General features: G+C 42.1%; 1 protein-coding gene across 9 annotated transcripts in view; it reads right to left on the reverse strand.

Annotated features, from left to right (window-relative positions):
• MAP3K1 (mitogen-activated protein kinase kinase kinase 1) overlaps positions 1-21653 on the reverse strand; it is an 81032-nt gene extending 59379 nt beyond the window's left edge. For 2 of the 9 annotated variants that reach the window (XR_014262240.1, XM_082457072.1), the window contains exon 1: positions 21155-21653. Coding sequence is in view for 4 of the 9 variants with exons in the window: in XM_082457072.1 (XP_082313198.1) it covers positions 21155-21636 (482 nt within the window). In the remaining 5 variants the exon portion in view is untranslated. Of the gene's footprint in view, positions 1-1223; positions 1336-20075; positions 20502-20856; positions 20874-21154 lie in introns of those variants that run through there. The other 7 variants (XM_082457066.1, XM_082457065.1, XM_082457069.1 and 4 more) reach the window with 6 other exon arrangements.
• Positions 21654-21867: the final 214 nt, after the last annotated feature.

Consider the following 21867-nt stretch of genomic DNA (forward strand, 5'->3'; position numbering starts at 1 on the left):
CACATGGTATATCAGTAAACATTACTGAGTTTGGAATGATAGTGAAAGTTTCCAGAAGCAGCACATATATAAGATTTCTGGGACTGCAAACACATTACTACTGTTATTTAAGAAACAAAATAATGGAATATTAGAGACCCAGTTAAGGGCAAAGATACTTATCTTGCCTTAAAGGAGATTTCAGTTTTACCTGAGTGACCTTTCTCTAGTTAAACTCAAAGATAATCTCCTTTGTTTGTTGTGGAGGCATAGGGTCAGGGAGATTACTGAATTCTCTCAGAGCCACTAAGCTCTTTTAATTATAGAATATGCCTGCTGAAGACAAAATACTTGATAGGCAGGCATTCGTTAACTTATATTACTAGTAGAGTACAAGTAACAGTAAGAGAATAAATGAACTGAAGCCCATTTAGGCATAACTCTATATTGGATGTGTGCCTTAGAAATTAGTATCTTTACTCAAATGAGTAAACAGGCACAACCGACATTCAAAACGCACCAATTAAAAGAATGCCGAAGTCTAAATTGAGCTTTAATTTAAAACCACTGGAAATGAAAACTAGCTATTATTTTCATGACCCATTTATAAAGAGCTCTAACAGCTATGTTTAGTTGTGAACAAATACATTTTAAATACCTGAGCTACCCAAGGCAGCTACCTCAGAGCATGCACTAGGACACGCAGGTGTGAGCCTAGGAGAAGCCCAGAGGAGGGAGAGTGTGTATATACAGAGCAGAGGGTCAGGAGTTTTCACTCTGCCTCTTGCCCCCTAACTTTTCTGAGGTATTCCCACCAGCTGTAAAGTAGGAAGATGCCTGTGTCGCAGGGCGAGGATGAGACAGTCTGTGCAAGCACTCTGTAAAGGGTGAAGGCTCCAGAGTGTTAACATGGGCCACGCGCTCCAAGCACATCTCCCATTCTGCTGGCAAAGGTGTGCGCGTGAAGGAAGTTCAGCCACATCTGCACCCTGAGCCTACTCTCTTTTCTGGTACAGTAAACACACTGAAGTATAAATTTGTGTTTACAACTGGCCTTATTTTATAAGAACTTCACATAACAACGAAAAATGTTGAAACATTTCACTGATGCTTCATGTATATTTTGGAGGACCTAAACAGCCAAGACAGGGAAATGAGTAATAGACAATGAAATGTGTTCTCTGATGTAACTCAAACCCATCTCCTGATTTAAAAAAAATATTAAAATATGCATAAAAGATTACCATAAGGTTAAAGAGCACAGTCTTGGAGTCACACTGCCAGGGTTCACACCCAGGCTTCACCCACCCACTAGGTGCCAGGTTACCTCACCTCTCAGGGTCTCTGTTTTCTCATCTGTAAAATAGGAATAAAAACCGCACTTACTTCACAAGGATAGTACAAGGCTTAAAATGAGACAAGCTATATAATGTACCAGTGTACCAGGCACAGAGGAAATTAACTACTATTGATATTTCCAATAAGACAAGCACAGCAGGAGAATGCAGCTAAACTAGGATGGACTAAGGTGAGCTAGGAAGGGGGGGCACCCTAGCCCCGCACTGCACTTCACTGCTCAACCTCCTGACAATGACGGAACCTCTCTAATGCCACTCTAAGAGTCAGGAGGTTGTACTTTTGAATTCTAAAATACTGTGACCATAAATCCTAGGGCTTTTTTTTTTTTTTTTTTAATTTAATTTTTTGGCCGTGCCACGTGGCATGTGGGATCGAACCTGTACCCCCTGCACTGGAAGCGTGGAGTCTTAACCTCTGGACCACCAGGGAAATCCCTTAGGGCTTTATTTTCACCCTTTTAAAGTAATTTCATATCCACCATCTCATTCGATCTTTTCAAATTCTGGTAGTAGGAAAAGTATCATTATTTCCAATTCACAGATGAGGACAGTCAGATTCAAAGCAGTTCAATAACTTTACTCAATGTCCTGCAGAAGTGGTAAGACAACACCGGAGACGGGCCTGATGGGCCTGAGCCAATGCCAACACTTAGTCCACCACAATAAGCAGCTGGAAAGCAGGTTAAGCACCTTTCAACTAAAGACACCTGGCAATTCCCTATCCAATAGTTACAAGGGAGAAAGAAGGACTCGGATATGTCCAGAAGGAACTCTTGAATTTGAACTGCGATTTGAGTAGGCTTTTCATTTTACCTGAGACAGTAAAGACAGAAGTTTTGCATCAGAATAATTTTGGTTTTTAAAGTATTATCCACATGGTTATTAAAAAAAAAAAGAATTCTCGTGGAATTCATTCGTTTCTAATTTTTTTATTAGTCCCACATAAGCAATCATAGATATTCTGAATAGACTAGAATGTTCATAAGTTTCTTTTTAATATTTAAAGTTCTAAGGGAAACAAGCGGTCAATGATTCTAAGTATTTAATAAGTGTGGAAGTTAGCATGCTACCAATTTTTTGAAACGGCAGTCTAAAGGCCCACTTGGTGGTTAGTCGGATTAAACTTGAATTACAAAATGAACAATTAGGAAAACTTAAGTTACAAGTCAGGGGTTAAAGCTAATTTAGGCCTAGGTCTTTGTGGCCCACCTTCCTCTCTCAGAGTCTAACTACCTTGGAAGCAGCCTGATGAGGTTTCGGAGCTCACTGCTTCTAGAGACTGATCTCTAGCCGCCGCCACAACCTGCCCTTGCTGCTCTCCATCCCATTCCTGACCTGTCTCCTAAAAAACGTCCCGGTGGCTGCTTCTACGCTCCAGCAGGCAAGAACAGTTCGGCATCCTGTTGAGCCAGCCTGCTTCAGGAGGTGCAGCTCTCAGAGACATCTGAAATGAGCCCTGCCAAGGAATTCACCCTGGCTTCAGCTGCACCACGGCAGCTGATTCCTCTGCTGCCCAGGATCCCACATGAGACTAGTGATGTTTCACTGCCCAGACCTATAGGAGAGACTCCAAAATAGTTGCTGGGCTGTGAGGCAGATTCTGAAATTATAGCAGCTACGAGTGCTGATGTCACCATTTCGCCCATGACAATTACAGGTGACATACTCCTGGAGGAGAGCTGGTGATGGCTGTCAGATCACCATAGTGACCACAGTCTCTGAACCTCAAATTCACACACATAATCCTAACAAACCAAAATTTTATCTTATTTTCATGGGTAAAAGAGTTGTGGAAGACAGAGCTGGAATGCTGAAGTTTTAATGGTTTATGGAAAGAAGACAGTATTGTATTTAAAAAGATTTGACACATGGCTGCCTAAGCATATGGTAAAGAATGAATCAACATTTTAAATATGTTATTCCTTAAGTAAAAACTTTTTACAAAACTTGTGTGTTATTATCAATGTTTTTAACATAGGCAATATCCACAGCACACTGAAAAAAAAATCCTAGATTAGGTATCTAAAAAATGAATAATTAGTAGCATGCAATATTCTATGTCTTTGGGCTAACCTTTGCCACAGATTTAAAAACTCTCTGGCTTTTAAATAAAATGTATTCTTTAAAATGTACCTTTACTGGAGTATAATTGCTTCACAATACTGTGTTAGTTCCTGTTGTACACCAAAGTGAATCAGCCTTATGCATACATATGCCCCCATATCCCCTCCCTCTTGAGTCTCCCTCCCCTCCTCCCTATCGCACCCCTCTAGGTCATTGCAAAGCACCAAGCTGATCTCCCTGTGCTATGCGGGCTGCTTCCCACTAGCTATTTTACATTCGGTAGTGTATATATGTCGATGCTACTCTCACTTTGCCCCAGCTTTCCCCTCCCACCCATGTCCTCAAGTCCATTCTCTATGTCTACATCTTTATTCCAGCCCTGCAACTAGGTTCATCAGTACCATTTTTTTGTTGTTGTTTTTTTAGATTCTATATATATGCGTTAGCATACAGTATTTGTTTTTCTCTTTCTGACTTACTTCACTCTGTATGACAGACCCTAAGTCCATCTACCTCACTACAAATAACTCAATTTTGTTTCTTTTTATGGCCGACTAATATTCCATTGTATATATGTGCGACATTTTCTTTATCCATTCATCTGTTGATGGACATTTAGGTTGGTTCCATGTCCTGGCTATTGTAAATTGGCTGCAATGAACATTGTGGTACATGTCTCTTTTTGAATTATGGTTTTCTCAGGGTATATGCCCTACATTCACACAAAATGATATACTAGGGCAGGGGTAACCCAATAGTATAAGGACAGGAAGTCAGCCTAGGAGTAAAAGTGTGGTATAGGTCATCTAAAGCGTAAAGCAGATTTGATAAAAAATGCAAACCCTATAAATGTTCAATACATAATTTATAAAATGAGATTTTTTTTAATAAAGAACAAAGAAATACAAGGAAAAGTGTGAATGCACTGGCACTACACGAGCCTTGCTACAGCACAGAATTCAGTGTAAGTTGCTCACTGAAGACCCTGTAATGGCAAGTTCTAGCACAACTTGTCAGCATGGAATGAAAAGTCAGTACTTTAGCAAGAGGCGCGCACGTGTGTGTGTGTGTGTGTGTGTGTGTGTGTGTATGGGGGAGGTGGCAAGTCTATGTGTTGGGGACTGGGGGAATAAGAAACAAAGACACAACTCAGAAAAAACAATTTCATCTTGGCTCAGTGCATGGCTGACCATATTTTCTACTTAGATAAGAAATTTCTACTAATTTGTTTTTAGTAATTAAAATACATTCAGTATTTTGGTGAATCTTCAACAAAAGTAAAGCATTATATTATACAATGTAATTCTGAACACATTTCTTTTTCAAGTTGCTGTATTTAGAGATAAGCTGACTTTACACACTAATGGTTTTATATGTTATCACCAAAACTTGGCCTAGGAAGTAAGAGGGAGAATAGAAATCAAGAAGTTCTTGAACATAAACCTTTTCTCTTTGATGCCAAAACTGCCTTTATGGACCTAAGTGCCAAAATGGAAGGTTTTGTTCTCATGTGTTTTGGGCATTATTTAAGACTCTCCTAGCAAATCTTGCAGTGGAGGGAATGTTTACTATCCACTTATAAAACTGCAGGATGATTTCAGTTTGCATGGTGCGAATGACAGTCTAGCTGCCTTATTTATTGGTGACAAAACCTATAGCCAGTTACCATCATCAGTCACAATAGGCTGGAAGAATGGTGCTAAGGCAAGCAAGGCTCAAAAGGACTTTGCTCTATTTCTTATCACAGCCTTGTCTGGAAATCATGTGCTGGTAGCATACGGTAAGTGCTCCCAAATATCTGAATAACTGATCACAACAATCAGAATTAGAGAGCTGTGTGGGTTTTAATGGAAGGAGGAAGGGTCAAGTGTGCTTCACTACCAGGAATCTACGACAAACAGTAATTACTGTTGGATGTCCGGGTGCTCTGCAATGAATTACAAGCAGCTTCAGTTCTATATATGAAGAACAGTGACGGGCAAGAGAGTTTTGTGTGAATATGCTTCAAATCGGTGTAACCACAATGATTAAATCAGTTAAAAAGTTCAATTCAAAAACTATTTGAAACTCAAGATTTTCTACCACTTGAGCCCCAAATTACTAGATTAAAACGAAAAAAAAAATCATAGTGAAATTCATACTTTCCAGCAACTGCCAACTCTATACAAATCATGTGAAAAGAACTCCTGAAACAGAATGAAATCTGAATTTTCACAATTAGGAAACAATACAACTGTCTTTTAAAAGTTTTAGTTAAACAAAAGAGTATGTATACATATGCATGTTTACAAAAAGGTCTTTATAAACATAGGAAAAAGTCAAAGGATTGTTTTGCTTATTACAGGTTATCCCTAGGGAATGTCCCTTCCTTATATAATTAAAGTTGAGGAAAAAAAGATAGCTTTTAACAGCAGTAAAGTTACTAAAAATTAGGTGTAAAAAGTTATTTTCAAAACTACTACTCTCTAAGCATATTTGCTAAACACAAACATGCAAACGACCTTGCCCTAATTTATTTTCTCCATTTTGCAAAATACTGTTCTCCCAACAGTTATATGCTTTTAAAAAAATAAATACTTCTCATCATATAATGTCAGGTAATAAATATGATTATCTCTTTTCTATCTGCTTTTCATTTGCATTTCTTTTTATAGTTGGTACCCAGCTTTAAAATTTCAAGAGTTTATAAGTTCAAAAATCTACTTGTTTCAATAATTAGAACTAAATTTAGCCACAAGAAATAATTTTCAAATTAAAATTTTGTAATATAATTTGTTAGAGCTTGAAGGAAATAAAAAAATTATGTAAGCCAACCTCTTCTTTTCACAGATGAGAAAGAGACCCAGGGGACCAGCCTTAGGTCCTCACAAAGTGACGAGAACCCTCATTACGTCCTACCGATGACATGCTTTATCCCACATCACATAATATTGAAAGTTGCATTTTCCATTATTCTTGTTAATAATTTCAAAATAAGGAAAATACACTGCTCCCAAGATGATGCATAATCTATACAAACTGCCTTTGTTAAATTAATGGTAACTAGTAAGGGAACCGTGAGTCTCTTTACCTCATCCTCATCTGTACAGTCAAGGTTTAAGCAGGGAGTCTTCATAGTTACTTGCAGTTATATTATAGACAGTCAATTTTTACTGAGTGCATTTCTGGGTTAAGAACCGCACTTCATTATCCTGTCTAATCACCCCCACTCACCCCATTTTCAAGATGAGAAATTTGAGGTTCAGAGAAGTTAAGTGACTTCTTTGGAGTCCAGCGATTGTGACTAAGAGGATCTGACTTCTCGGGTCCAGCCTCCTCATCACTACCCTGTGCTGCCCCTGAAACATAATCGTGCAGTTCCAAAACCACATTCATGACCAACGTGGATGGAATTCATTTGCCTGAGTACATTTCCCAATCTGTGAACCTCTGAAACTACGGGGAGCTATTGGAAATGCAAGAGCCACACAGCTCCCAGACTGTGATCTCAGACTCAGACTGTCTTGCACCAGCTTTGATGTAACTCCCCCTTTGGGCCTCCTGACCGACTTCCTAGGGCACTGTAGTTACTTACCAAACTACAAAGGCTTTTTATTTTGTCCCAAGCATGGCGATCTAAGGATTGCCCAGTGGCAGCAATAAGGAGGCAGAGAGCTCTGCACGGTTCTCTGGCCAGAGCCAGGAATCTTGTCGCAGGCTTGGCTGCTGAGCCTTGTCTGCACCCTGCTCCCACGCAGGCAGGGCTACCTGAACGATACTCACAGTTCTCCATATCAGCGCACAAGCCTACCATGGACTTCCGGGCCTGTGTGTGTTCTCCACACAACCCCACCCGCAGGCCACGGTCTCCCTCCAAGTCCCTTTCACTTGTTTAACTCCTCGGCATTCTTCACGACTTGGTGGACCTCCCATTTCCCAGAAAACCCTCCCTGTACCCTCCTCATTCCCAGCTGACTGAGGTCAGCACCCACCCTTGTCACCAGGCAGTCTGCTACCTTGTTAAACTCCTTCATGGGCTTCCCCACTGCTGGGTCCCCAGCGCCTTGGTGCCTGGCTCACAGCAGCCACTCCACGAGTGTTCATGAAGGCATGACCCTGCCCGTGTCAGGGGCGATGGCAGCACTGACCATGGGCGTTCATCCTGGCATGTTTACTACTCTGCCCTTTCGTTTTTCTAGAAAGAGCACCCACAGGCCAGACGAAAGGATTTGGAATGACCCTACATCTGATGTGCGTGTTTTCCTATAACCTATCAGCTCCCCGGCACCTTGCCCATGGAGGCTGGGCAGCTGGTATAAACCTTGTGATGGACGTGCCTAGGCCACAGTCAAGCTCCGTGCTTGAAGCATTTGAGCACATTTGTTCTCTGACTTGAGATGGTCTTGGACTATTCTGGATGACAGCAATACAGTCGTCCCCTCGTAGCCACGGAACACTGGTTCCAGGACCCCCTGCGGATACCAAAATCCACAGATGCTCAAGCCCTTATACTATAAAACTGTTTAGTACAGTCGGCTCTCGGTACCTGCGAGTTCTGCAACCTCAGATATGGAGGGCTGACTGTACACTGCTTGGCACCAAAATATTTTCCTGAGACTGTACCTCTGAAATTTTAACACAAATCAACAGAAAAACCTGATTCACTTTACAATAATGTATAATTTAAAAAGAACTTTTCGTAAACACTTGTTCAGTCAGACATGACGATGTATGCAATGACAGAGGAAACACTAAAAAGTTTTAAAAGTGGCAAATCTAACTCAGATACCAAGGAACTTTAAATCAAAGAGTTCAGCAAAATTCACAATACAGTACTGACTTCTGTAAATAGACACATTTATATTTAGTAGGATACCAATAATTCTTGATTGCAGAGGGAATAAAAACATATTAAAAAGTATCTCACAGCAGAGACAAAATGAGTGATCCAGACAGAAGAAACAACATTTAGCACATTGAGAGAAAAGAAGAGTTAGCCGGGGAAACAAAAATGTGAACATAGCACTGAATGACTGGAGCAGGGTGTTCTGGAAGGGGGAGCTGAGAGGGGAGCAGAGCCAATTACCAGAGCTTCTGAACTACATTAAGGAGTCTGGACTTTATTCTCAGGACGAAGAAAAGTTGCTTTTTTTTTTTTTTCCTCTGAATTCATTTATCTAAAGATAGAACACAGCCATTCGAAAGTGTGGAACACAATATCAACACAGAATAAAGCTGGGGAATTAAATTGAATTGTTACATGAATAAGTATCTTAAGAGAAACAACTGTAGATTTTAAGATTTATTAAGACACTAATGACACAAGTAACTAACAGTATCTAAGTTGAGTGATACTGCTTGATTTTCAGGTTGAAAGATTATAATAAACTATATATTTCAATTAGATGGCAGCAAATACAAAAGCATCTTTTGAACTGTATAGTATACTGTAAGCAGGAGTTCATTCTACAGCATTTCATCATTCTCCTGGCCTCAGTTTGTGTGTAGAAGGCATGCTGAACACCAGCAATTCAAATCACATAAATTATCCACCACTCACAAGGTGCAAAATCTATTATGCATATATTTGAATAGAAATTATTTTTGAATGCCAGAAAAAGTGCCAATTATTTTTGACAGACTTGGGATTTCCCAGCTTTACCACTGATTAGCTATCTGAACTGTTTAAGCCTGTGTTTCAGTTTCCTCATTTTTAAAATGAGAAGACTAGATTAGATTTTTGTCTACTGAAGTGTCATGATCAGACTTGCATCATAGAAGCCTCACTCTAACTGCAGTGTAGAGAAACGACTGAGGAGAACATGTCCAAAAGCCAGAGGCTGGTTAGGAAGAAGGTTTGCAAGAACTGGGACGAGGTGACAGAGGCCTGACCCTGGGTTAGCAGCTGCGCGGGTGGATTCCAGGGCTAGCAGACAGCTGGCAACAACAGAACTGGACGCTGGCCGGAAGCTGAGGGTGAGAAAGCCAGAGGAGTAAGAGCCCGGCGATGAGGGAGACGGTGACAGGCATCACCAACGGCACCCCAAAGGACCAGGAGATCCGAAGGGGAAGACAGACAGGCTGCGGAAGACAGGGATTCAATTCGGACACTGCGCTGGCTGCAGTGCCTGGCAGAGCTGTACCTCCTGGGGAAGCTATCCCAGAGGCTCTGTCATTGAAGCCAAGATATTTTAGGCACCAAAATATTAATAAGAATGATTCAGCAAAGATACACAGCTAATAGTCTTCTGATAGATCTTCTTCTCTCTAGTCAATGACATTCTTTTAGAATCTTTGTACAAAACTTGAAATGTGGTTATATAGGAATTTAGGCCCTTGGTGCAAGAATAAGATCTTAAACTAAAGAAATGTATTTGGGAACTTCAAAATATTTGAAAATTTAATATATGATAAAGGGGAAACTTTTAATCAATAAGCAGTGCTGGGACACCCAGCCAATCATTTGGAGAAAATAAAGTTAGGGCCCTGTGTCACCCCTTAAACTTCATACAGATCAGAGATTTTTTTTAAAAAAAACCTAGAAAAATAGTATTAGAAAAGACTGGTGAATTCTTAAAATCTTGCAGTAGGGAATAATAATAGCTATTACCTATACAGTGTTTGCCATGCACCAAGCACTGTTTTAAGAACTACAGAAACACTTTGTCCTCACAACAACTCTGAAGTAGTATCTTCATTTTATAGTTAAGGAAACTTAAGTGCAAAGAAGTTAAGTAACTTCCCAGGTACACTACTTGATAGTGGTGAAACTCTGACTAGAACTCAGGCATCTGTACTCTGAACCACTACACAGCTTACCCTCTCTAGAAGGCAAGGAAGGGAGGGAGGGAGAGAGGAAGGAAGGGAGGGCGGAGGGAGGAGAGGAGGGGGGAGGGAGGAGAGGAGGGGGGAGGGAGGAGAGGAGGGGGAGGGAGGAGAGGAGGGGGGAGGGAGGAGAGGAGGGGGGAGGGAGGAGAGGAGGGGGGAGGGAGGAGAGGAGGGGGGAGGGAGGAGAGGAGGGGGGAGGGAGGAAGGAAGGAAGGGATTGAAATTTGAAGGAATATTTAAAGCTTCTTTATGGAAAAATGCTATAATTGAAATTCGTAACACAAAAGTAGAAGAAAACAATTCCAATAAATGTCAGAGCTAACAATTCTAATATACAAAGGATGCTTAAAAATCAATAAGAAAAAACAAACCATTATCTCCCATGTGTGAAAGGAAATACACAAAAGACGTAGGAAATTGTTAATAACACAAGTTGTACTATGATGCTAAAAAGCTAAGAAATGCAAATTAAAATTAAAAAAATCTTTCATCCACCACATTGGCAAAAATGAAAGACTGATAATATCCAACACTGGCAAGAATGTGGGGCAATGCGCACTCTCACCATGAGAAAAATGTAAACTGGCACAGTGTTTTACAGGGCAATTTGGCTATATGATAAAATTTTTAAATATACATGTCCTTTGACTCAGCAATTTCACTTCTGAATATTTATTTTACAAAACCAAATGCACAAACATATGAAAATGTAGGCACAATGGTAGTCACTACAGCTTGATATAACAACAAAACAATATAAATGTCTAAAATTAGGAAACTGGTTAATGAGACAGCCAAATGATAGAATGCTATGCAGTCATGGAAAATGACAGCTCTACGTTCATCATTAAGATAACGAACAAAATACTATTAAGAAAAAAGCAAACTGTATAGCGGTCTACATAGTACTGTTCTTTTGTTAAAAGATAAATAAATTAAAAAAATAAATTTTTCTGCTGCTTTCAAAAGGACTGTCTAATCATTTTATTAATGAAGTTTAATTCTATAAATTCTGAATCCCAGAGAAATCATAAGGACCTTGTATAACAGTGTGGAGGTGCCAGTGTACCAGAATAATTGAAATATATTTTCAAAATTCAAAATAAATTTATATTAAGACACTAAACCTTCTCCAGGAATATTAATATCTACATTAATATGTCACATCTTTTTTAAAATCTAAGGTTCAGTGAAAATAATTTGATTTATTACCCAAGAAGAATTTAAGAATACCAATAAAATCCAGACAATAAATAACAGGTAGAGCCAATTAATTATTTTGAAAGAGAAAAAAAGAATTGTGAAATGTCTTTTTCAAAACACTAAGCATCTTAAGAGCACGTGAACATCAAGAATCCTTTCACAAGTAGCCATCTTATTAAACCAAAGTCCTTGCAGTAATTAAATAACTTGGTCAACATTGCAAAGCTGGCGCTTACTGCCTGACTTCTCAAAGTCTAGCTAGGAGAAAGGGCAGTACATACTGGTGGTGGTGATTAACTATCAAGCATTTTTTAAAAATTGCAGGATATAAAATGACTCAGGCCAACAAATAAAGCAAAACGATTTTCCCACAAAGCCAATCCACAAGACATTTGTAATGAGCAGCATCCAATTTTATGTAATTCCAAACAGCACTGTATTTATTCAGCATCATCAAGGCTACAGGACCACCCCTTACAGATAATTTAGATGTTTACCACTCAGGATCAAAATACTCTCTACAACTATAAACACAACAACCTTGCAATAATGAGCCACAGTAATCATCATTACAAAAAACAAAACCAATCATATAACCTTGATCGCTCTCATTTTACAAATAAGGAAGCTGATGCCCAAAAAGTAATGTTGCAAAGTGCTGTGATTTAATAAATTTAAAATCTTAGAGGCAATCCAGGTATGTGGAACCTAACGTTCGAACACCAGGTGGCCCCAACTGCAATGTTTTAATGTCCTCTTATCTCTCCCTTTCTCCTCCCTTCTCTCTCCTCCTCACCTGTCAGGTCTTTGCTTATATGCTGCCTTCAGGGAACCTGTCTCTTGCTCACACGACTTGCCTTCTAATTGGCTGCTTTTAATTGCTGCATGTTAGGGACGCCAAATGGACAAGACTGCAAGAATAATAACTTAAATAAATGTCAGCGAATTCTGAGTGAATGCCCTTGGAACTCTTCTAAGTGTAAAATCAAAGAACTTCAAAGCGCAGATTTTGTTACAGGCCCTTTGGCAGCTCCGAGCCTTTTTTACTTACTTCTTAGTGCTAAACCATGTTCTAGATAAGGGAGGCTGCCAGGTTTAGTTACCACCGGTAAATGGTTTTCTGTTACGTGGGTTCTTGGCTCCTGAAATCTCATATAGTACTTGTCTAGCAAACCTCCTCTTTAATGCAAATGTGAACTACTTATCCCAAGTTGAATTATTATCAATAACAAATTAAATTTTGGATGAAGCAGGGTTATTGTGACAAAAATCCCAAAAGTGGTATCCTAAGTTTAAGTAACACTGAGAACTCGGAAAAAGGAATCATTATATTAATGCATAACACCTTCAGGTGTATATTTATTCATATATATGCACACACACATAAGCCCACACACATACTCTCTCTCTACTCCCTGGTAAGAGCAGGAGAACTAAATACACATAGCAAACACTTCTTCCTACGGCATATAATCATGCCATATAGCTATTTCCTCTGTACCACACTAAGCTGTCCTACTCCACCTGAGGCACTTGGTGTGTTTAATAGTCCAGATACGGCCTAATGAATCTATCACAAACCGACAAGGCTTTTGCCATTTAACCCCGTCTTAGCTAGGTCCCAGACTACATCTGACAAAGGGGAAGAACAGATAATCCACTAGGTTGAACTTGCCATGTCATTATTACCCTCATCCATTTATTCAACAAATATTTATCGACGGTCTTCTGTGCCAGGCATTTTGCTAGGTGCTGGGTTGCTACCCAGCCAAAGGCTCTGCCCACTCAGCTTTTACAGTATTCCAGGGAAGGCAGCCTTTCACCAAATGACATAAAAAATATAAAATCACAACGTTGACAGTAGGGACACTGAGCTACAAAGCCAGTCTGGGAGATCAGGGAAGGAAGGCTTCCCTGAGGAAGCATCAGTGAGCTACGATCTGAACACTCAGGAGCTGACTCGGGACTGGGGAAAGTGCTCCTGGCAGAGGGCGTGTGCGGTGCGTGCAAAGGCCCTACGGCAGGAGGTGGTGTGCTGAGTCTGAGGAAGTGAAGGCCATCCTGCAGAGAACAAGGGCGAGCGTGATCAGAGACGGGCCTGGAGAGGCAGGCAGGGGCTAAGCCAGGCAGGGACTCTGTGGGGCATGTTAAGGATTCTGTGGTCTTTATCCAAATGGAAAGCATCTGAAAGTTTTAAAATTCAATTTAATTTACTTTTCTAGAGGAAAATTGTTATAATAAGATTTACATTGTAAAATGATCACTCTGGCCACATAATATGGAGAACCAACTGGAAGGGAGAAAGGAGGAGAGAGTGAGCAAGTTAGAAGGCTACTTACTATTACATTAGTCCAAATGAGAGATCACGGAAGCTTGGACTAGGGATGTGATAACAGATGAAATCACCTGAAGACTAGGAGTTGTCAAGGATAACTCCTAGGTTCTGGTTCTGCCATTTCATGAGCAGGGAATGTATTAGTAGGGCAAGGTACAGGGAAAATCCTAAATTTGGTTTTAGATATCTGAGTACGGACGTGTCACGTAGACAAGTGTGGCATTTAAGAGAGATCATGGCTAGGAAAATAAACTCTGCAATCATTCATGAATGGCCAAAAATGGATCTAAATGCATTAATGAGCCTGGGGTGGGGGTGGAAGAGTGCGAATGACAGAAGGCCTGGGCCTGAGTATGTTCTAATATTAATGTTCAAAAAGATGAGGAGGAGCCATTCAGGAAGGGTTGCCACAGGGCTAAGAAGAAAATCAGGAGGGCTTACCTATCAGCCCAAATAACTAGACACTCAAATACCAGAAACTCAATTTTCTCAATATGTGACAGTTTATACATGGCTCCAATTATTTTATAACTACACTTAGTTATTAAACTAATTATTGTTTGGTTTACATTCTATAAAATTGGTCATTATTATTAACTACTGCTTGCTAAATACCAACTACTGCTACAAAATACCAAGCAATGCACAAAAACTCATAAGAAATAGTTCCTGCCTTCAAAACTTGCCTCAAGCTAGATTATGATTAAAATCACATCACAGTAAGTCATGAGTTAGTGTATCTTCTTATACACTTATTTAAAAATAACCACTTTGGGAAAATGAATTCATCCTAACACTCATGTGCATCCAATATTCATGGGTGCCAGACATTAGCCTAGGTGCTGAGCAATGACAAAGAATAAGACAGAGTTCCTTGTCTGTTAGCAGTTGATATTTAGTATTCAGAATGCTGTAAAGACCAGTTTGAAGATTATTTGATGCTACATCAGTCGAATGGCTATTTAGCAATGAAGAAAGGTAATGATCACATCTTATCTGTCAAGAGTACAACCTCCACCCACCGTCCAGTATCCACCCTCTCCTTACTCCACATATACTCATCACCGTCATGCTTACATGTGATAAACTTAGTAAACACACTAACTACAGCACTGTGTGAGCGCCAGGCACTTCCTCCAGTCTTCAAGAAGTCTGACTGTCTCATTAATAATTCCCAGGTGACAGACTGTACTTATAGAAATACATGCTTGGTGGGTCTTAAGAACTTGAACAGTTCTTGGCACTCTACAACATCTCAATCTATTAAACCAAAACTAACCAGACTAGTATTTCAAAGGATTCAATCACTAACAGTACAGAGCTCCTCTCCATACCAAACATACCTAAACCAACCATGACATGTCATAGAGTAAATGAAGACAAGGATATCTTCTTGATTATCTTACATCCTAGAGCATATTTTACATTTCCCAATGTTGTTTTCTTAACTAGCAGAGTCGCCATTACTAATAATAAAGTCTGAATTTTAAAGCCAGCATTGGTAGATACTCGGTTTCTTGCTCCTATACCCCCCATTTTAATTTTCTCTTTCAAGAAAGAAAAAAAATCATGTCTGAACTTGCAGTTCCATACATATACCTCTTAAGAGTAGGCAGAAATAGTTTGAAACTAATCTGTATCTAAATTTCTTTTGTCATTACTGTGGAAATGGAAAAGCTACAGCATATATCTATCCTAAGAAAAGGGAAAGAGACCAAAGGGAAAGAGCAAAAACTAGCAGACCTAGGGCTTCCCTGGTGGCGCAGTGGTTAAGAATCCGCCTGCCAATCAGGGGACACGGGTTCGAGCCCTGGTCTGGGAGGATCCCACATGCCGCGGAGCAACTGGGCCCGTGAGCCACAATTACTGAGCCTGCGTCTGCGTGTCTGGAGCCTGTGCTCCGCAACAAGAGAGGCCGCGATAGTGAGAGGCCCACGCACCGCGATGAAGAGTGGCCCCCACTTGCCACAACTAGAGAAAGCCCTCGCACAGAAACAAAGACCCAACACAGCCATAAATAAAAATAAATTAATTAATTAATTAATTAATTAATTAAAAAAAAAAAACTAGCAGACCTAATGTACAAGCAGAAATCAGAACAAAGCTACCACCCTTAACTACAAACCTAGAACATCAATTAATTCCTCAGAAAGTTAGTCACGTACTACTGTATTCACTGCAGGAATAGTGTGGAATGTCGTGGGTGAGATTCATAGCACTACTCTTTAATCTGGATGCCCCTCTATTCCTATCTCTCTTACCAACGCTTAACATGGAAGTGTGAAACATGTTCATACTACAATCTGCCAACAGAAACACAGGCTGTGCATTGATGATATTTTTCTCTACCACCCAGAACATCACCTTGCAGAGGTTCATAAATGTTGGATGCATGAAATCTAAAACAAGTACAAAGGGATAGGGTCTAGCTATACTGGAACAGTTTCTCTCCATGTGTGATGATTAAAAATAAATATGTGATACTATTTCAGCTTCTTTATTTCCTTCCACTTACGATGTAAACAGCACAAATCAAGAAACCTAAAAAACACTCAACACTAATCAATTATTCTCCCTAACATGATAAGGTGATCTAAGCACAGCTTACTTGTATTACATGGATGAGGTCAGGTTACAGAAAGCTATGCATTATATACACATCAGGAGACAAATGCATTGGCAATGGCACTGGGTAGAAACCTATCAATCGCTTATTGACTCTTGAAGAACAACTTTCTCCTTCAAAATCATTAGTTAATCTGATTATTAACTTTAAAAAGAAAATGGAGACAGCAGAGAGTGGTGAAAAGAAATGGACTGTGGAGTGGGACTAACTTGGGTTTGAATCCTAGCCTGTCTTCTAGTTGTGTGATAATGGGGCTTTAGCATTGCACATGAGTTTCCACCTCTTGAAAACAGAAATTACAATGCACTGCAAGGCTGCAGCGATGATGAAATGAGATAATATATATAACTTGCCTGACACACAGAAGGCAAGAAAAGTGACTATATAAAAGGTATCTAAACACATCTCTATGCTCAATGAACGTGTTTAGCCACAGCAAAAAACCTCTTATATTCTTGCAATAAGAACACCTGACTCGGGCTTCCCTGGTGGCGCAGTGGTTGAGAATCTGCCTGCTAATGCAGGGGACATGGGTTCGAGCCCTGGTTTGGGACGATCCCACATGCCGCGGAGCAACTGGGCCCGTGAGCCACAACTACTGAGCCTGCGCGTCTGGAGCCTATGCTCCACAACAAGAGAGGCCACGATAGTGAGAGGCCCGCGCACCGCGATGAAGAGTGGCCCCCGCTTGCCACAACTAGAGAAAGCCCTAGCACAGAAACGAAGACCCAACATAGCAATCAATCAATCAATAAATAAATCTTTAAAAAGAAAAAGAAAAAAGAACCCCCGACTCATCTCACTGCTTTGCAATGAGCATTTGTAAATGAACATTTAATTCTCTTCCTGATTATTTCTTTCGCGTTTAAAAATGTTCTTAATTTATTTCTTAAAAACAACTTGGGTTGATTCCTAATACTGCACATTTCCTCACATTAATCTTTTACCCGTTTACATTTTAAAGTAGCTCTAATTTTTGACTTAGGATATAAAAAGAGGCCAAGACTGAGGAAAACAACCAAGTCTAAGGAATATACTTGGTATATCTGATATAGCAAGGCATTTCAAGGTTAGAAGTGCAATATACTGCAGCTCTTAAGTAGCCTCTGGAGACTATTACTTTTCCATGCCACGTTCTTCTATTGCCTTCTTCATACAGAAATAACTCTCAACCCAAGAAAATTGGGTACAAAATGCAAAAGTTGTGCCTTCTAACTCAGAGCACTTCTGAATGCCCTACATTTTTCCTCAGGGGAATCCACTCCCCATTAACTGCCTTGCCACCCCATCATTTTTTCTTCTGGAATGCTCACAGCAACTGTCAAGGGCTGATCAGCAGACAGCCAAGGCAAGCTGTAGCTGGTTCTTCTGTTCTTGTTGAAAGCAAAGAACACTCCCTTCATTCCATATTTTGGAATCTTTATGTCAATAAGTCAGCGACCATTTCTAAAACATGCAACATATGCTTGAGGTGCTATAGGAGATGTGAAAGAATATAAATGAACAGAGCTACTTCCTGTTTTTTGTATCTAACAAAATGGAGTTATTATAGTGTATTGGGGATAATATATTAAGGAATGTTGGTTAACCAGTCACCCTTGCCAAAATCAGATATGAAAAGACAACAAAAGCTGGCAACAATTCTAGTTCTGATATTTCTTTTTCAGAATTATATTTAATAAGGTTAGTCTTTGAAGAATGCATTAATTTTCTTACTTAATTTAAAACAGAACTTGGAGACAATTCATAACTACAAAACTTACAAATTCATGTAAGACTAACTTATGTAACTACCTCTATTGTTTTATAAAATCACCAACTTAATTTTTTTTTAAACTTATTTTTGGGTAATAATGTTCCTATACCTCCTCTAGTAAAAATTCACTAGATTATATTTATAGTCTAGCAGCTTCTAAAAGGAACTGAAAGCTGAGGGCTCTATGAGGATATAAAAGCAGCCTATGAAATAGCTTTAGTTTTAAACAAAAACTAACATTAACAAGTACAGCATATCTTGTTCTTTCATGGGGCCAGCAAATTGATAGTTGGGTTTTTTTAAGTTACAAAAATAGAATGGAGTAATTATATCTATCAAACTCACAATAGCCTGTTCAATGGAGAGTAACACTGTAATTTCTCTTCAAAGACAGTAGATAGGAAGAAAAAGCCCCTAATTCTGTAATATAAGGAAAAATCCCAAACCCTTGAGCGCCACTTACAGGCAAAAAACTTCCACTGATTTCAGTTACTAACCTGAAAAAGAGAGATGGACTTAAAATCTTCTGTTTTAATATGTGTATTCTTTATATAATTTATACTACAAAAGTATATTTTCTACAATTTAAATTTCTACATCCAAGGATCAAAAACTGGAGGAAATTATGAAATTAAAAAACTCACAGAATTCTCTTTAAAAGAATACAATAAGTCTGTAAACAGAAAGTCTCCAGACCTATAGTACCACTGAAACAAAAATATTTCAAAATCTCAATGTTAGATTTTCCTCCTGAAAGTATGAATGTAACTACTGTCAAAAAAGTAAAGTTCAATTGAGATTTTACTAACTGCTTACAAAGTGTTTATACCAATAGAATCAAATGAATTTCAACCCCATTAACAAGGAAATTGTAAAAAAAAAAAAAAAAAAATCACTATTTCAAAAGGAGAGGGACTCAACATTTTACTATAAATGAAATGTTTAGGTATAAGATTTGGGATAAACAAACAGCATTCTGGCTAGTGAAATTCATTTTAAAAAATGATTATGCTGATTAGCCCCTTATTTCATATACTGTGCAATTATTATCCACCCCTTAAACAAAGAGGGGGGGAAACCTAGGTTACAAAACGCAAAAATTAAGCATGGATTACTCAGCCCCTGAATTCCATCTGCTTACACCTTCGTCCTCTTATTTTGTGTGGAGACAACACTAAACAACATCTATATGTTAATTCTACAGTAGTTCCTCTTCTGCTATATTCAATAGCTCGTTAAGATGACTAGAATGCTGACACTTGCTAAACTATTTACTGTATCCAAAAATTCGGTCTCATGAGAACAGACAAAATTAATCTCTCAAATTTAGGGTTTAATATTTTTATCTGGAGCTCACTTGTAGTTAACAATTGCCTACAACGAATTATGCTAGTCAAGTTTTAATCCAATCTGCCCAGGAGCAGTAGTGTAGGAGAACATAACCCTGTAAGACTAAATTACATGGACAAGAGCACACAGAAAGCTACCACAGTCACAAATCTTTCCTCTCAATATTGCCATGGCACAGTGCTGACCATATTTTTAGTTGTTTTTTTTGGGGGGGGGATTTGAGGCGGGGAGAGGGAAAGGGGCAACTTTCAAGGAATCAACGAACTGTGGTTTTAAACAAACAACCAAGTTCCCCCCAAAATCACTTTAGATAATTAACCAAAGCCAATGAGTCCTACTGTCAAATTCGTTTTACAAGGGAAACAAACCTAAGGCAGTCTTTAGAATAAAGGTCAGGAAACCCTATAGGGAAACGGGTGACTATCACAAAAACATTTCCAGCAACTCAAAATACCTCTCAAGCCTGTGCTTTGCATACACTAGTCAGATTCTTTTAAAAACAAGGATGATGGCTGTCACACTCAAAAGAATTTCCTTAAACATAAAAATTTCCAGTTGCCAAAAAGCGTCAGGCCAAGAACGGTTGGTCTGAGTTACCTTACACACACCGTAGCGCACAAGCAATACGGTTCTATCGGAGCCGGAGCCACAGCACTGCGTCCCCTGGAAGCCGGCAGTCGGCGGCGGCCCGCGCAGCTGCACGGAGCAGGAAGTACCGCACCCGCGCCGCGGTCCCCAACCACGCCGGAGAGGCTGCGGGGAGCAGTCACCACCGCTTTGAAACTGAATGGCTGACACATCCGGTCCTGGCTCTTACACCACTCCGCCAAATGCAAACCTCAAAGGCCAAATTCAAACTCCAAACAGAAGTCACTCAAGTCCTAGTGGTGCAGTCTTCATTCCCAAGGACACTGGGGGACGCAATCAGAAAACCCCACGTCCTAAAAGACCGCAAGCCCCCGTGCATTTGCAGCCGGTCAGCCCACACCGCTTTGACAGGCGTTACGGAGCCGTCCACCCGGAGCCCCCTGCGGCCGCGCTCCGGGCGCGCCGCCTTCGTCCCGGCCCGGCCCCCGGTACCTGCCGAGAGACTCTGCCTGTCACAGCCGCGGGGACCCCACCGCTTTCTCCGCCGCGCTCCGGCCCCCCCACCCCGGCCTCGGGCAGGGCTCCCCACCTACCCCGCCCACCTACACCGCCCGCCCGCAGGCTCGGGCCTCACCCCGGCGCCCCCGGGGACTCTCGTCCGGGGTCGCCGCCGCTGCACTGCTGCCCGCCTCCCAGCCCGGCCCGGAGGGCAACACCAGGATCCCGCTCCGGGGCTCCTCGGAGAGCTCCGATTCCGGGAGCCCCCAAAAGCCAGCCCGGGCCCCCACACCTTATCTCAACCGGTCCCCGCAGCGCGGCTCGCACGCCTGTCACATGTCTGCAAACAATAACAAACTCTCCCGCATGTCCCCGCCCCGGGCCCCCGTCCCGTCCCGTACCCCAGGCCAGGTCCGGGGCGCCGCCCGACGCCGGAAGGGTCAAAGGGGGTGCCCGAGGGCTCCCGGGGAGCGGCGTGCAGCCTCGCTGCGCGGAGCCCCGGGACGCCCTGCGCGGTGCCCGGGGTTCATTCATTGCCCTCGCCCGCCCGCCCCCCAAGTCCCCGCCGCGCCCCCGGCCGCGCTGCTCACCCGGCTGGGGCCGCCGCAAGAGGCGGCTCGGCGGCGGGCGTCCGCTTCTCCCCGGGCTCGGCCCCCGCGGGGCTCGGGGCGCCGCTGTCCGGTGCGGCCGCCGGTTCTGCAGGGTGGACGCCGCTGCGGCTCGCGGCTCCGTGGGGCGGCGGCACAGCCACAGGCTGGAAACCGCTCCCGCCAGCGGCCGCGTCCGCGGGCTCCGGCGACGGGGAAGTGGAGGAGGACGGCGGCGAGGCGGTGAGGAAAAGCGGCGGCTCGGGCAGCTGGTCCAGCTCCACACTCCGCACTTTGCGCAGCTGCCGCCGCCGCCAGTCCGCCCGCTCGCGGCCCCCACTGCCCGCCTCCCGCAGCAGCCCCGCGGCTGCCGCGGGCGTGCTGCTCGCCTTGAGGGCCCCTCCGCCGCCGCCCGCTTCGGGGCTCGCCGCCCCGGCGCCCGGGAATCCCGAGGACGAGGCGCGATTCCCCGCCGCCGCCGCCATTTTCTCTCGCGGGCTACATTCGCTCGGCCCCTGCGAGGGAGGGAGAGGGCGGGGAGAGTGCAGGGGGCGGGCGGACGGGCGGGCACTGCGCCTCTAGCGTAAGGCCGCCTGCGCCAACTGCGTGAGCGCGGCCCTCTGGGCTCCCGGCAGGGACTGACGCGCGGGCGCGCGGGGTTCGGTAGAGGGAGGACAGCCGGCTGCAGGTTGGTGGAGAGCTGGCTGTGCGCTCCG

This window comes from Balaenoptera physalus (assembly GCF_965194825.1).
Source record: "Balaenoptera physalus genome assembly, chromosome: 3".
Taxonomy (NCBI): domain Eukaryota; kingdom Metazoa; phylum Chordata; class Mammalia; order Artiodactyla; family Balaenopteridae; genus Balaenoptera; species Balaenoptera physalus.